Source organism: Microtus oregoni, unplaced genomic scaffold, assembly GCF_018167655.1.
Source record: "Microtus oregoni isolate MIOR12 unplaced genomic scaffold, Mior012 000044F_ref0000062, whole genome shotgun sequence".
Classification (NCBI taxonomy): domain Eukaryota; kingdom Metazoa; phylum Chordata; class Mammalia; order Rodentia; family Cricetidae; genus Microtus; species Microtus oregoni.
Genome location: NW_024543218.1, coordinates 19,608,795 through 19,624,844, shown reverse-complemented (window position 1 = coordinate 19,624,844; position 16,050 = coordinate 19,608,795). Strand labels below are relative to the sequence as shown.

The window sequence follows — 16,050 nt, the reverse complement described above, 5'->3', positions numbered from 1 at the left end:
AACTACAATAAAAGTGGGATTTCAGGATAATCAGAAAAGGAGGGGAGAAACTGGGTGCAATGATCTTATTTGTGTTTGCTTGACAGAGTTTGTGGCAGTGAGGTCGGGAGACAGTGGAGCTTGTAGGGTAGAATAAACCTTATACATAGCTTTTACAGAGTAGGTCACTCAGAGAGATTGAGAACAGGTAAGAAAAGGAGTCGAGAGAGAGTGTTCTATGTTGACAAACCCTTGTCAGAACCTCTGTTGTACTTTAGTGTTGAAGAATTAAATTTTATTTTTGGACACTTGCAGTATTCTGCTCTTATATGAATCTTTTGCAGCTTTTCCTGCTATTTCCTCTCTGGTTTATTCTCCCTTGTTTTCATTGTACTACAAAACTTCTCTGTCTCTTCTTTGACATCTAATCCTTCCCCCTTATAATTTTTACTGTGATGTAATTGCTTAGGGACAGACAGTCTTTATCTTCAGTAGAAAGGTGAACCAGAAGGTACCCACTAATGCAAGAAGATTTCAATCGGAGGCTATTACTTCCTCCTTTAATCGGTGTTTGAGATGACAGTCAACACGAGCTCACTCGGTGGAATTAAATGTCAGGTACATTCGAAACAAGTGAGGAAGTGTTCCTTCAAGCAGTGTGCCGTAGAATTCGCCATAGGAGGAAATGGGAACACCATGTGCGGTGGTAGCGTTTCAGGGGGGTTATTTTTAACCTATTTGTCACTGTGCCTGTTAATGAAGAAGAGATCAGGTTTTCAACTCCCTAGTGAAATCGGAAGACTTCTCCTGCCTTCCACGGAGAGAAGTAACGAGAAAGAATGAGCTATAAATGGAGTTTGTCATTTTCACACTGAGGGGTGTTAGCTCCTTCGGAAGAAGGCATGACGTGCTTGAAGGTGAGATTATTCTTAGAGAGTGAAGATACCTTGCTGTTTTTCTAAAACCATTATATATTTAAGAAGAGAACTGACTTTTTTTTTTTGAAATTTAAAAAACTTGATTATTAATTACTTCAGAATGGTTGCATAAATAACTCCCAAATGTATGGCCATACTTTCTTCAGTACAAAACATCTCTTTGTTACAAAATAAAGTTGCACGGTGGCACATGACAGTTTTTCCAGTACCTGGGAGGCTGAGGCAAGAGGATTGCCATGGGTTCAAGGCCAGTCCTGCCTAGTGAGTACTAGACTCACTAGAGAGACATAGCAAGACCTTGTTTAAAAAAATATATCAAGTACAACAAAATAAAATATGGCTGAAGGCTGTGGAGGCCTGAGATGGCCTAGGATGACCGGATCTGAGGATTCAACTGATTACTCAGCAGCCCATGGCCTGAGGACTCTCATTCACTCTGGTTTGTCTAAGGCCCTTGATTTGTTTTTTCTTCTTTTGTTTTGTTTTAATTGGTTTTTATTGAACTATATATTTTTTTCCTCTCACCTCCCTTTCTACCTTCTCCCATGATCCCAATGCTTCCAATTTTCTCAGGAGATCTTGTCTTTTTCCAATTCCCATGTAGATTAGATTTATGTATTTCTCTCTTAGGGTCCTCTTTGTTGTCCAGGTTCTCTGGGATTGTGAATCGTAGGCTGGTTTTTCTTTGCTTTATGTATAAAAGCCACATATGAGTGAGTACCTATGATATTTGTCTTTCTGGGTCTGGGTTTCCTCACTCAGTGTTTTCTAGATCCACCCATTTGCTGGCAAATGACTTCATCATTTTTTCTGCCGTATAGTACTCCATTGTGTAAATGTACTACATTTTCTTTATCCATTCTTCAGTCAAGAGGCATTTAGGTTGTTTCCAGGTTCTGGCTATGACAAACAAATCTGCTATGAACATAGTTGAGCACATGTCCTTGTGGCACAATTGAGCATCCTTTGGATATATACCCAAAAGTGGTATTACTGGGTCTTGAGGAATTTTGTTTCCTAATTTTCTGAGAAATCACCATGTTGATATCCAAAGGGGCTGTACCAGTTTGCACTCCCACCAGCAATGGAGGAGTGTTCCCTTTATCCCATATCCTCTCCAGCATAAGTTGCCATCAGTGTTTTTGATCTTGGAAGGGCCTTGATTTGTAAACCACACATCAGCTTCTCTCAGCACAGTGTAATCTACACTGGAGCAAAGACACATTATCTTTGGATCAAAGGGTTATAAGAATAATTTTCTTTTTCGAGTTTTAAAGAACTTTTTATGAACAAGACCAATATTAAAATTATTTGAATATCTCTGTACAAAAATGCTGGTGAATAGACAATTCTGGCTCATTGAATAGCTCACTGCTTCTTTGGGGGCAGAGTGAGGATTGACCTCTTGAGAAGTAATAAATTATGGATGGATAATGCGATGTCCTGGGTCTTGGGGACAAAGGTCGTGCATCTCAGATGAGAATCTGATGATTAGTGATTGTCGGTGACTTTCCAGGTGACTACCTCCGTTCAGAAGCGTTGCCTGGCTAAAGGCTTCTTGGTTTCGCTCTGATCTGATGGACGAATGAACCATGTCACCTGACAGCTCAAGGAAATAATATTTCAATTATTTATTTATTGTCGTTGGGATGATGTCACCACCGACCATTCCTAAATCTTCGATTGTGAAAAAGAACTCCATTTCCTCATCAATCCTCCCCCTCTTTCCTGTGTCCCAAGGGCCTGCTGGTCACTGCAGTGTGTGGGTCTCTGTCTCCAGAGCCACATGGTGCCCCTGATCCTCCTGGCTTTGTTGACCGGGTGGCTGAGTGTTTTGGCATGCCTAAAAATTTAAAAATCAGAATAAATGATATAATGATATACTTCAAAGTGTACTCCCTACTCACGTGCACAGCATATAAAATTCTTTGTCTCAAGATAAAAACATAAAGACCTAAGTAGTACATTTGTTTAAAAAAAGATAGAAAATAGCAAGCTTAGGTGCTACAGGGTTGATTTCAGTGACAACAAAGCCCCAATCCAAGAACTTCCTCATCTTTCATGATCATGGTTTGAGCCTACATAGTTTTGTTGAACAACCTTCATAGGATTGTTTTATATGTTTGACAGCCAATGAAAGAAGGGAGGGGGGGAAGAAGGAATTAAAAATAGAATATAAAATAGGTTTTGATTAGTTATCCAAGGATAACTAAAACAGCCAAAGGGACATTGAACTTAATTCTTACGTACACCAGCCCTGGCAATTCACTCATGAATTTTTTTCCATGAAATCCATTTCGTTGTCTTATTTTTATTAGTGAAACCAAATCTTAAAAAAATTAACTTTTAAGAATAGTCATTACAGAATTTCAGAGTAAGCTATGGCAGTAGAAATGGCAATCCTTCTTTGCAGCACAGGGTCCATTCACGGAAATGGAGTTCTTGTCTCTTCCTGCTGCGTTCAGGGTCGACCTGGATTCGGGTCCTGTTTATTCTGGCGCTGTTTATCAAATACAGGGGTAATGAGATGCAGTGAGGTCGCAGGTCCCCGCTAACCTGATGATCTGTGAACTCCGGTAATAGAGGACGCTCACGTGGAACCTAACCATGCAATAAATAGGCCCACAGAGGGCTTAATAAATGCCACTCACACATTGTCTTTGAAAATTACATGCATTTCCATTAAGACTTGTTTTAATCATATTGTTCTTGATGGGTATATTTTGACGTGAACAGTTCATACCATGTGCTATGGTGTCTGTTGAATTCTTCTGTACAGCTTTTTCAAGCTGGGGAAATAGGAAGAAGGAGAAAGTTTCTTGAATCAGAGCAACATTCCATATTTTTGCCATTAGGTAGAGAGAGAATTCATTTCTAATCCTTAGCCCGGGAGGTCACATTCCTTTTTAAATTGAGAAACAAAAGCCTATTTAACTGGGATTATGTAAAACTTCCTCCTTCCCACACATCTGGAAGACTGTGCTGCCCAACCCTACAAAGCCTGATTTTCCTCAGAAGGAGCTCAGAGGAAGAAGCCCAATTATGAGACCATAGATTCAAATGTCACAGCAAGCGGCACCTTCCATTCCCCTCTGAGAGCCCCAGTGAAGTTGGGGTACTCATCACCAAATCTAACCCCAGTTCCTGGAAACATGCAATGTTCCACAAAAGAAGAATAAAATTCTAGGCATCTAGAGATTTTTAGTTTTTGAGAAAGGAGGTTAGAAGGCAAGAACACTTGGGAATTGTTCTGAAATCTTTAGTTAGCTGGGAATGATTCTCAATTTTATGTGGTTATTTACATCTGCAGAATTTTAAGATCCATTTAGTCATTCAGACACTTCACAATTATCTTCTGAGAAACTTCTGAGGTTTCCTTTGTTAGTTTCTGTCTGGTTTCCCTCAGAATGGTTCCCTCATCTTGAATAATGGCTTTTCTTGCCCTTTGTGGTAACAAACTTCTCATGTGGAGTGGTACATTGTTTATCTTCTTGATGGAGAAGAAATGTTAGAACGGTCATGTGATACATTCACGATCAGGAATTCCACACTGACCAGCTGCACGGGGTGGTTAAAACAATTAGGGAAAGAGACCCCACTGCCGGTGAAACAAGGGGATTTTAAGGCCTTAGGGTTGAGGAAGTTATGCAGAAGGACCATGGCAATAGTCTGAGCTCAGAAACCAGTCTGGAGACACCTGAAATACCACTCAGGTGAAGCAGACCGCGTCAAGTGGGGGGAAGGCGAATTAAATAATCCCACACCAGCTCCAAACAAGGTATACTATGTTTTTCTTTATTAAAAGGGAGACTCGTGGAACAGGAATGGGGTCCAACATCCAGGTGTGGAGCGTGGGAAGAGAGGGCCGAGCAGGCGGGACCTTGGCTTTTTGGTACCCAAAGCCACGCCTCAACCTGGTCCAGCCTCTCAAAGGCCATTGGCTGAGGGGGATTCCCCATCACCCAGGGATACAGTTTTGGACTTTTTCTTTGTGTGTATGCCCTTCTTAGTTCCCCTCTCTTTAAAAGTATATACTATTATGATTTTAACCAGATCCTAAGCTGTAGTTTCTGGTGGTCTGGCTTGTCATCTCCAAACGTCCCTGCAGCCAAGGAACATGGTTTCCAGTGTAGTCATTGCCTCCGTTTGTGCTGCCCAATGAGACAGGCACGCATCACATAAGTCTGCTGAGCATTTGAAATATGACTAGTCTGAATTAAGAAATAAATTACAACTTGGGGACTACTATAAAAAAGAGACTATCAAGGGCTGGAGAGATGGCTCAGAGGTTAAGAGCACTGACTGCTCTTCCAGAGGTCCTGAGTTCAATTCCCAGCAACCACATGGTGGCTCATAGCCATCTGTAATGATATCTGGCACCCTCTTCTGGCCTGCAGGCATACATGCAGACAAATACTGAGAATACTGTATACATAATAAATAAATAAATCTTTAAAAAAATAAAAATAAATAAAAAGATACTATCAAATATGTCATTAATAATTTTTTATGTTAATTACATGTGAAAATATAATTTAAATATACTAAGACAAATAAAACATCTTGAAGATTAATTCATTTGTTTTTTTAAGTTGGGGACCTTGAACTTGCCAGGCAAATGCCCAACTTCCAAGCTACCGTCTCTGCCCAATTTATTTAGTTTGTAATGTAGCTATTAGAAAGTTGAAAAGTATGTTCATTTATTTGCATATGAGGGTAGAAAAGCACACTGTAGCATACATGTGGAGAAAAAGGACAAGTTGCGTGAACAGGTCCTCTCCTTCCATCGTGTGGCTTCCCAGGGATCCACAGGCTTGGTGGCAGGAGCCTTTCCTTTCTGAGCCCTCTGGCCTGAAAACTGGAACTCAGTTGTATGGCTCCTGTGTCTTACTTGAGTTACATTAGTAGCTCTCATCTTTTGATCCTCCAGTCCATCATCCGCACAGTGATTTCTCTGAAAATTGGATTTGTCTCATGGCTTTGGCTTTGTAAACAGAATAGTGGGAGTCTAAACATAGCTCTGGAAATTACTAGTTATGTTCCCTTGGGTGATAGTGTCTCTAAATTCTAGTTTTAATATCTCTAAATAAAAATTTTTAAAAATTAGAGGACAATAGTTTTACATGTGAATGAGGGTTGGTTTGTGGACATGGTGCTTCTCAGCCACCCGGTCAGTGGTTTATGAAGTCCTCCACTGTCTAAGCCTGCAATGTGGCATCTTTCTGTGTGTACCAGTATGAGTCCCATCACACTAACCCACTGAACCAACAGTTCAGTTTATGAATCATGAGTTCTGTGGATTCTATTCCCTGCACACATTGGCGTTTCCTCCTTGCTTAGTTTCTAGTAGAACCAGTTCAGAGGCTACCTTCTTCAGAAACTCTGACTTGCCCAGTTTTGAAGGGGTCCCGCTACAGTCAGTGTGCATTCCTATTGTAAAGATGGAGTCACAGTGGAAAATATTGCGATTGGTTGGTTCAGGTTGCAACTCTTCAATTTGATAGCTGTGTAACGCTGGAAGAATGCCCTTTCCTCTCTGAAGGTCATTATTCTTATTAGTAAAAACGAAGACAATAACCTGCAACCTCCGAGAAAGTGTCACGCACTTTAAATGCACTTTAAAGCACTCTACCACTTAAAACAAGGCAACAAGGAGCTACCATTGCGTGAACACCTCTGTTGGAACTGTTTGTTTACCCTTCTGCCTTTCCTTATAGCTTGTTAACTGCTGGAAGAAGTAACCTTGTATCAGTCTGCCTTTGTATTGCTAAAGCTAAGCCCAGTGCGCTAAAGTCAAGACCTCTGAGTCCTGTACGTGGTATTAAACAGAAGACCTCCGTGATAAATGATAAACACATAAACACCACTTGCAGCTCAGAGAAAGGTTAGACCTGACCACCTAGAGCGATAGGCATTCAGGGGAAATTAAAATAAATTGTGTTGACAAACGCAGTCAGATTGTGAGGAAATCAAGCAGAGGACATTTAAAAGACTTTGGCAGGACGCCCACTGATTTATCTCCTCAATCCTTGGGGGAAGCCTCTGTTCCTCCAGGTGCAACCTGTGAGTGACAACTGGCACTTTTTAGCCCCTCCTCCCCGTTAGTCTACCAAGTAGGACTGGTCCTCCCAAAGCTTCGCATGGATTCTCTAACTCCAAGCTGTTAGACTATCCACATTGGCATTGCCGTTGAACAATATAGTAATACGCAGATTCTGCCCGTTACCTACTTAATCAAGACCGTAGACGAGGAGGCCTCCAATGCTTGCTGTATCGATAGTATTTTCCTTATATGTGGCTGAATAGGAAGTCCTGGTGAACACGTAGAGCTAAAATGATTACTACAGAAATCCAAGTGCCCACCTTCAGATTCATATTAATAATGATAATTTCAGAGATGGTCCTAGAGCAGTGGTTCTCAGCCCTGTGGGGGTCAAATGCCCCTTTCAGGGGAGTCACCTAAGACCATCAGAAATATCTGATGTTTATATTACAATTGATAACAGTAGCAAAATTACAGTTATGAAGTGGCAACAAAGTAACATGAAGAGATTAGGGTCCTTGAAAAGTCCCATAAAAGACTACCAATCACATATGCAATCAGCAAGAGTGTTTATTAATAAAAAAAAAAACTGCCAATACATTGGGGTGGCAAATGGCAATAGCCGGAGAAACTGGAAGGCCCCCTCTTAAGTGGGGTTAGGGGAATTCTAGGGAGGAGAGATTGGTCTGGGGGTTAATTGGTGCGGGGGTGGGGGATCAGTCTGGGGATGATTGCTGCTGGGAAGATCAGTCTGGGGGCTGATTGGTGGTGGGGAAGATCAGTCTGGGGGCTGATTGGTGGTGGGGAAGATCAGTCTGGGGGATGATTGGTGGTGGGGAAGATCAGTCTGGGGGATGATTGGTGCGGGGAGAGATCTGTCTGGGGGATGATTGGTGCAGAGGAGATCAGTCTGGGGACTGATTGGTGCGGGGAGATCAGTCTGGGGGCTGATTGGTGGTGGGGAAGATCAGTCTGGGGGCTGATTGGTGGTGGGGAAGATCAGTCTGGGGGCTGATTGGCATGGGGGAGATCAATCAGGGGGATGATTGGTGCAGAGGAGATCAGTCTGGGGACTGATTGGTGCGGGGAGATCAGTCTGGGGGCTGATTGGTGGTGGGGAAGATCAGTCTGGGGGCTGATTGGTGGTGGGGAAGATCAGTCTGGGGGATGATTGGTGCGGGGAGAGATCTGTCTGGGGGATGATTGGTACAGAGGAAATCAGTCTGGGGGATGATTGGTGGGGAGATCAGTCTGCGGGATGATTGGTGGGGAGTGCGGGGGAGATCAATCTGGGTGATGATTGGTAGGTGATTCTAGAAGTTAGGGACTTCCCAGCGGCAGGGTAGGGCAAGTTATCTTAGCTAGCAGGAGGCTGTGGTCCTCTGCTGAGCTAGCAGAAGGCTATGGGGTGCCTGCCGATTGGTTGCTCCTGAGTTGTGATTTTCCTGAGAACTGCTTACTCAGCTCCAGCCTGTTCCAGTAAACTGAAACTAAGGCCTGGTCTCTGAGAGAGCTACTAGCCCGGCCTGCCATGGCCCTGGTCCTCTCAGAGGAACTGTTACTAAAGGGTCTCAGCATTGAGAAAGTTGAGAACCGCTGAACTAGAACTGATGGCAGATAGTTATTATGAGTTTTGAATATTCTCTTATTTTTTTTTCCAGTCAAGTTTGGTGTTTCTCTCAAGCTATTTCATAATGACAAAGATTAAATAATCCTCATCTGTCACTAATATTAAAGAAGCCCATTAATTCTGTATCAATTAAAATATTTCAATATTTAAAAATTTACTTTATACATATGGATGTTTTGTCTGGATGTTGTCTGTGCACAACGTGTGTGCCAGGTGATCATAGAAGTCAAAAGGCAGCATCAGAACCCCTGGGATTAGAGACCTCAAGCTGCCACGGGGTGCTCCTAACGGCTGTATTATCCCTCCAGCCCCTCCCCCTTCTAATTTTTATGCTATTTTTTAATTAGAAAAACAATGGGAAGAAATTCACATAGCTTACTCTGTACCAGGGAGAACAGAGTCAGATATACCAGTTTTTTAGCGACCAAAAAGGGTAGAAATTCACAATAAATTAATAGTGGTAATCATTTTATTACTAATAATAAGGTGCTACCTCATGCATAGTATGTGTATTATGAGATTTTCTTTTATGACTTCTGACCTTAAGAATAATTCTACTTATGAAATTGTATTACGTTCAGTTATTCATTTACCCAGTATTTATTAGTGCTACACAGAGTAAATGAACATGCCAAAAATGAATACAAGTTTGGGTTCTTTGCCAAAGCCATTGTCTTCCTTCTAATGTCACAGACATTTTTATCAGACTCTTGTAGCACAGGAATTAGAAATGATCCCAACTTCCCGCTAAGATGTATGATACAATGAACTCCACCGCACGTAAATCCTTATTAGAAATTCTTCTTCTTTGAAAAAAATAAAGATAATTGGCGTTGCTGATGTTCTAGTGGGAGCACAGCTGGAAAGGCTGGTATAGCAGTGATTTGCTGATGGCAACGTGGGTCAGACGTACTTAGACTCGTTTGCCAAGTCTATACTTCCTGGGCTTCTGCCTCCTGCCCTCAGGGGCTGCACCAGCTCCCTTCACACTCTGTCCCCTGTCTGGATGGGAGTTGCTGCCCCCTCCCTGAAAGCATAAACAATAGAGAGTGCTAACACAGTGGTCGGCCAAGCAAAGGGCAGAGTGCCCTTTCCACTGAGTTTGGCACCTGGAATGTGGAGGTCTTTGAAACTGTCCTTTTGGCATCCAATAAAGCATGCGTGCCGTTTGAGGACCAGATGGGGGAAATAGCTTTCTTCCTGCATGTTAGATGTGTGATGACTGTCGGTGGCAATGGCCAGGCGAGGAGCATTAGAATGTTACTGAACATATAGCAAATGTCGTCCGTTCTACTAGATATGGAAAAATATACTTTGATCCTGGCTTACGTTTTTATCACCTCAGTGTACAGTAATAAAATAGAGGATTAGATTCTTCCGAGGTTAATATAAGTCAGCATTAACGTAAATCCACAACTTACCGGTATTAGAACCTGTGTGTACTCTGTAGTCGTATGTAGATTACATTTGATTCCATCGTGTAAAGCACAGTGGAATGTAAGGTGTATGTTTTCCTGAGAATAGTGATTTAAGACAGTTCTACTGGCCATACCACAACCTGTGTGTTTGTGAAGCACATTTCCGTTTTAGAGATGTAGATTTTTATGTTATTAGGTAAGTGGATGTAACTTTATTTTTATACTTGTATTGGGCCTATTGGGCTTCCATATCTTATATACAACTGTTGGTTCCGCCATATTCCAGTCATAAGGCCTGCTATTTTTCTGCAACTATTTCTGTCAGCTTCTAGACACTGTCGAGAAGTCTCTAGATGTCACACAGTTAATTGTCACGATGGCTAGTTGAGGCTTGGGTCAGACTGTTATCTTCATTTTATTCATGAGGAAATTGAAACGTTAAGGAATTTCCTGCCACGACAAGTTACTAAAAGACCTAAGATTTTTCCTAAGCCTTTCTGGCTTGGTGTCTTCTGAACCTCGTCAGAATCTACTGTACTGTGACTGTCTACTCTGCAGGGACCATTTGAGCCAAGTAGCAATACGTATCATGTGTTTCCTTATTGGAGCATGGAACCGACCTGTGCTGCTTAGTTCTCGGACTGAGGTTGCATTCTGTGTCCCTGCAGGGTTGAATGTAGCAACTGTGAGATTGGAGAGCAGTGTGGTACCATCATGCATGGCAATGCCGTGACCTTCTGTGAGCCGTATGGTCCTCGGGAGCTGGTGAGTATGTGCCGCTGAGGTCCATCCTTTCATTATGGTGCTTGCTTTGCTTTGTCAGCACAAGTTTCTCTCACGCTCTAGGAGTTCAGACGAAAATTGGAAGTATTATTTGTACTATTATTGATGTCTCAAAATTGAGAGGGGTGGTTTTATGATCATTTCTAAATATAAACATGACGGTTCTCATCAGTTTGTCTCACTAAACATGATTCGTCACTGTAAATACATGTGTTAAACACAGATGTGATCATGTATATCACATGTACACAATACATGTCATATTTAAACGCATGTGACTAAATTCTTTTTATCTAAAGAATTTTATTAAGTAGTGTTATCAAAAGCATTAGTTTCACAAAACAAAAACAAGCAATAAACAATCAAAAAGCATGAATTTTCTCATCATTTACATAGGCAAAAAAGTTATTGTTATATCTATTTTCAATTTGCCTAAAATAAGAATAGTATATCTACACACAGAATTTCTGTGAGCCTAAATGACAGACTGCTTTCAAAATGGACCATGAAAGTCTTTCTAGTGTTGTATATCACAAAGAGAATAAGATAATAGACAATAAAAATAGAAGGAGCTACAAGAGAAGGCAATATAGCCCAAATCCTACTTATTTTTCTGGAAAATATAGTACACTAAAAAATTTATCTAAATAAAAACAACATTAATTAAAATAATACTATTCTCAGTTAACTAGCAAAAATCTTATGAATTGATAAATAAAATGTACATTTTAAGAAAGCAAGGTACTGAAATGACCCTTTTTTTTCTAAATTCTTATATAAAGCCTTTTTCTTATCCTTACTATTTTCTCTTTCCAAGTCAAGAGTTTCTTATGGTGTTAAACTTTGGTTCCTAACAACAGATAAACTCCAACAGATTTCTCTTTTAAAGAATGTACTGAATAAGTGAGTTTGTTTTTAAGTAATTCATGCCAAGCGACCCTAGAGTCACTCTTATTTAATTTCCGTGTTAGCCATTGCTTGAGAAGGTCAATCGTGTGCAATGATTATATGTGCAATGAGCATGCTAAATTAAAAACAGCGCAACCACTCCCGTGAGCATGCGCCTCGTGGGCCTTTTGTTTTCGTCTTCCTTTCTGACGTGATGACTGCATTCATTTTACATCCCTGAAAAGGACATCGAAGCCTTGTGATGCTAGGTCCCACTGGCTCAGCCCACTGCCTCTGGCATGTTCCTTGTGCTTCCTGGTCAGTGCCTGGCTCCCCACAGCCCCTTCTCCTCTTCCTCACAATCTTCCTCTTCACCCTGGGTCACACGCTGCGTTTCAAAGTCACTAACTTCAAAAGTGGCCAGAAAGATTAGCTTCCGTAGCAAAGAAGGGAGAAAGCCCTATGTATATGAGCAAATAAAAGATTTAGTTATCGAGATGTGGAAGCCAGCTAACTTTGCAGCATGTTCTTACTTCGTTCTGCTTGAATACCCTTTCTGTGGCAATGGATATATTTAACCTATTGAGGACGTGAGTTTCAAAACACTGATGAATTGAGTTTTCACCTGAAACTAGACCACAAACAAAATTAATTAGATGCGAATTAAAATAATAGGTGCTTATAATTGAAGTCTCACAGGGTGTTATACCACTGCAGACACCAGTAGTGAAATGTTCTCTGAAAAAAATAAGATCAATTTGCTGGTACTCTTTAAATAATATACCATGAGTGAATTAATTATCTAGAAACCCTAAAATAAAATTAATTTTATCATAGTTAATTGAGCTGAGAATAACGGCCTGTTTGAGGAGACGCTCCATTCAGTAATATTTCTGAGAACGTTGTCAGTGGGAGGTAAAGGTATGTCGTGATATAATGCCAGAAAAATTCGTATTTCCACAAATTCCCATAGTCGGTAAAAGCCACACGATCGTTTCTCTGTAGTCCAGTCTGTTTATGATTAGGCTCGGACCCCAGCTGGCTCGTGTTGAGGTGAATTGTGTTGAGTGAATGTGAGACCATTCACTCACTTATCACCCTGTCATCTCAGGATGAGACAGAGAGGCAGAGGGATGGTGAGCTCGAGGCCAGCCTGGGACACATAGCAATGTCTACATAATAATAACCTTGTAAGATATGAGAGTGGCTGGCAGTTTGTATTCCCATCATAAGTATTTCCCAGAAAATGAGCATGTTCTGTAGGTCCAGAGAGGCAGAATTCAAAGGATGTTCATTTAGCTTTCGGCCCGTTTTATACTGTGCCAGTCCCCTAGCGGCCAAAGTATGTGTGGTACCCATGCTGCCTTCAGAGAAAGCAGTCCAACCGAATGGAAAGTGAGAGATTCATATGCCAGTTAATATTGTATTTCCAAAATCTCGAGCATTTGTATGGAACCCCAAAACTGAATCCAGTTGAAGCTGTTGTACATGCAGCCTGATGAAAGATAATAGCCCTGAAACACCACTTAATAAACAATAGGCCTGCTTAGTTTTCATAATCCTGTTTCTATAAATTTGTGAAGCGAAGAACCACAAGCCAAGAGTCTTTGTCAGTTAAGGCATTTGCTTTGGATCTACTAAAAAAGACACGTGTGTTCCCGAAGCCCTAGCCTGGGGTCTGGATCTGAGGTCCCAGGGCTGGGTCAGGCTGCCCTAATCAAACAAGACCGCGCCAGCGGAGACACAGGAGGTGGAAAATCAGCGATGGCGTTTGATTCAATGCCACTAGCATGGGCGAGATGGCCAGTGTCCTAAGAACTACCTTCTGGGGCTGGCAACGGTGCCAGGACCCTACAGGAGATCACAGCACGATGTAGCCGGCCGCCCTAGGAGACTGTAGTCTGGGTCATGCTGATCTCAGGCCTGGTGGTGTGGGCCCCACTGGCTCCGAAGGAGCTGTTAATGTCTTCCTGCTCATTCCAGCCTACGGGCTACAGATAAGGCCCTTCATGCCAATGCTTTCAGACAGCTCCTGGGCTTGAACTTGGGTCCTCGTGCCTGCACCGCAAAGACTTGATCAGCCTCGCTTATCTCCAAGGCCCTCCTGTTATTTTTCGTAGCTGAGAATTTCACTAATCTTAGGGCCATAGTAATGAATGGAGCATCAGACATCACAGGAGTCCTCAGCCTCCCTTGTGAAGGAAAAACAAATATAGAATCAATGACTCATCAAAAGCCATGGTCACCTCATTCGCCCCTGAAACTTAGCAGTGTGTTGTGCAGAGGTCACAGCTGTGTCACTTGGCAGGACAAGTGACTCAGCACCATTTATTACGTGACCAGGAAAAGTACTGAGGATTCTCTAAGATACTCTGTGGACTAGCAATAGCAATAACGAACGTGCCTCTAATTTATATTTCAAGGAAACAGTTTCATGATTCATCTGGGAATCTATTCCGTTCCATAAAATCATTCAGTTTCTCTGTTGGTCATGTGCCTCTTTAGATCTTAATATGAAATTATCTGGATGAAAACCCATGAGCAAAGATGGGTTTTAAAGTTAAACTTACTTTAAAAGCTATGGGGCGGGGGGGGGACGCAGATTTCTTTGCAAAGTATTTGATTGTTGGTATTTCTCTAATATCTCTGCTGGGAGGAAGACTGGACAGGACAGCTAGAATTCCCTTTGTCAGGCCACACCGCTGATTCGAGTTTGGTATACAGTAGGAGCTCGTACTGATTCTGGCTGAAGGAACTATAAAATGTCCCTGCCATCCTCTCTTACCTTGGCTGCCTGCCTGCTGGAGTTCTACAGTCACATGGTTAAATGTGTCAGGTCATAAAGGAGCAAGATTAAGACAGCATACTGTGCCTACCGTACTGAGTGTGCATGCACACACCGGCCGTGTCAGAGAGAGGAGCCTCACGAGGCAGCCATGCCTCCGTGGATGGTGCTCAGGAGCCCAGGAAATGAGAATTTAGCTTTTATCTCATTAGCACTGTGTGCCTGCTCCAAAGAATAAATAACTTTATATATAATCATTTATGTTTCTCTCCCCTTTCCAAAGAGGAAAAGTTTGTCAATGAGTTCTTTGTGACACTACAATTTCACAGAAGTGTGGGGAGATTCTTCCTAGGCCCTTTTTCTTAATATCTCTCCCTCTCTCTCCCTTCTCCTCTTTCCTCCCTTTCTCATTTCAAGAAATAGTCACAGGTTCTTCAGTTCTTTTGCAAAGTTGTATCATCATTACCACAGTCAATTTTAGATTATCTTATTATCTCCCCTGAAAGATTATGGCATTTAAATTCGCTGTTTTAGTTCTGTTGACTTAAAGAAAGCTTTTTGACTGCATGCATTTGCTTTGTGTGCATACGGGTGGGGCACAGGGATAGACAGCACACTTGTGAAGTCAGGGGACAACTTGCTAGAATCAATTCTCTTCCTGCCTTCCACCAGGTCCCTGGGCCTGAACTCAATCTCGGGTTACCAAGTGTCTTTAACCAGTGAGGCATATCACTGCCCCTCTATTTACTTTTTATCTTGTTTTCCTCTTTTGTTTTATTCTTTTTTACTTGCTTTTATATAGTAGTTTTTATTTTTTAAATTTATTTAAAAAAAACTCTTTTTCCCATCTTACATGCCAACTCCGCTAACCACTCCTTCCCCTTCTCCTAGTCCCTCCACTTTCCCGCCTCCTACCCTTCATCCCACCCCCATCCACTCTGCAGAGAGGGTAAAGCTTCCCATGGGAAGTCAACAAAGTCCAGCACATTGCTTTGAGGCAGGACCAGGGCATCCCTCCTATATCTAGGCTGAGCAAGGTATCCCTCCAGAGAGAATGGGTTCCAAAAAGCCAGAACAAGCGGCAGGGATAAATCCCGATCTCACTGCCTGTGACCCCACAGTCTGCCTCAGCCATACAACTACATCCACATTCAGAGGGCCTAACTTAGTCCCATGCTGGTTCCCTCGCTATCAGGCCAGAGTTGGAAGGCTTCCATTAGCTCAGGTTAGCTGTGTCAGTGGGTGTCCTCGTCATGGTCTTGACCTCTTTGCTCATATTCTCACTCCTCCCTCTCTTCAACTTTGGGAGCTCAGCCCAGTGCTCCACTGAGGTTCTCTGCATCTGCTTCTATCAGATGCTGGATGAAGGTGCACCCTCTCCACTATTGCTTATGTCTTAACTTTCTAGTCTTTTTGTTTGTTTGTTTGTGTTTGGTTGTTTTGTTTTGCTTTTTTAATACAGGGTTTCTCTGTATAACAGCCCTGGCTATCCTGGAACTCTCTATTAACTAGGCTGGTCTCACACTCACAGAGATTCACCTGCCTCTGCCTCCCAAGTGCTGGGATTAAAGACGTGTGCCACCACT

General features: G+C 42.1%; 1 protein-coding gene across 1 annotated transcript in view; it reads left to right on the top strand.

Annotated features, from left to right (window-relative positions):
- Positions 1-16,050, top strand: part of LOC121434713 (reelin-like) — a 447,768-nt gene that overhangs the window by 214,431 nt on the left and 217,287 nt on the right. The window contains exon 7 of the mRNA XM_041633615.1: positions 10,677-10,773. Coding sequence (XP_041489549.1) covers positions 10,677-10,773 — 97 coding nt within the window. The remainder of the gene's footprint in view (positions 1-10,676; positions 10,774-16,050) is intronic.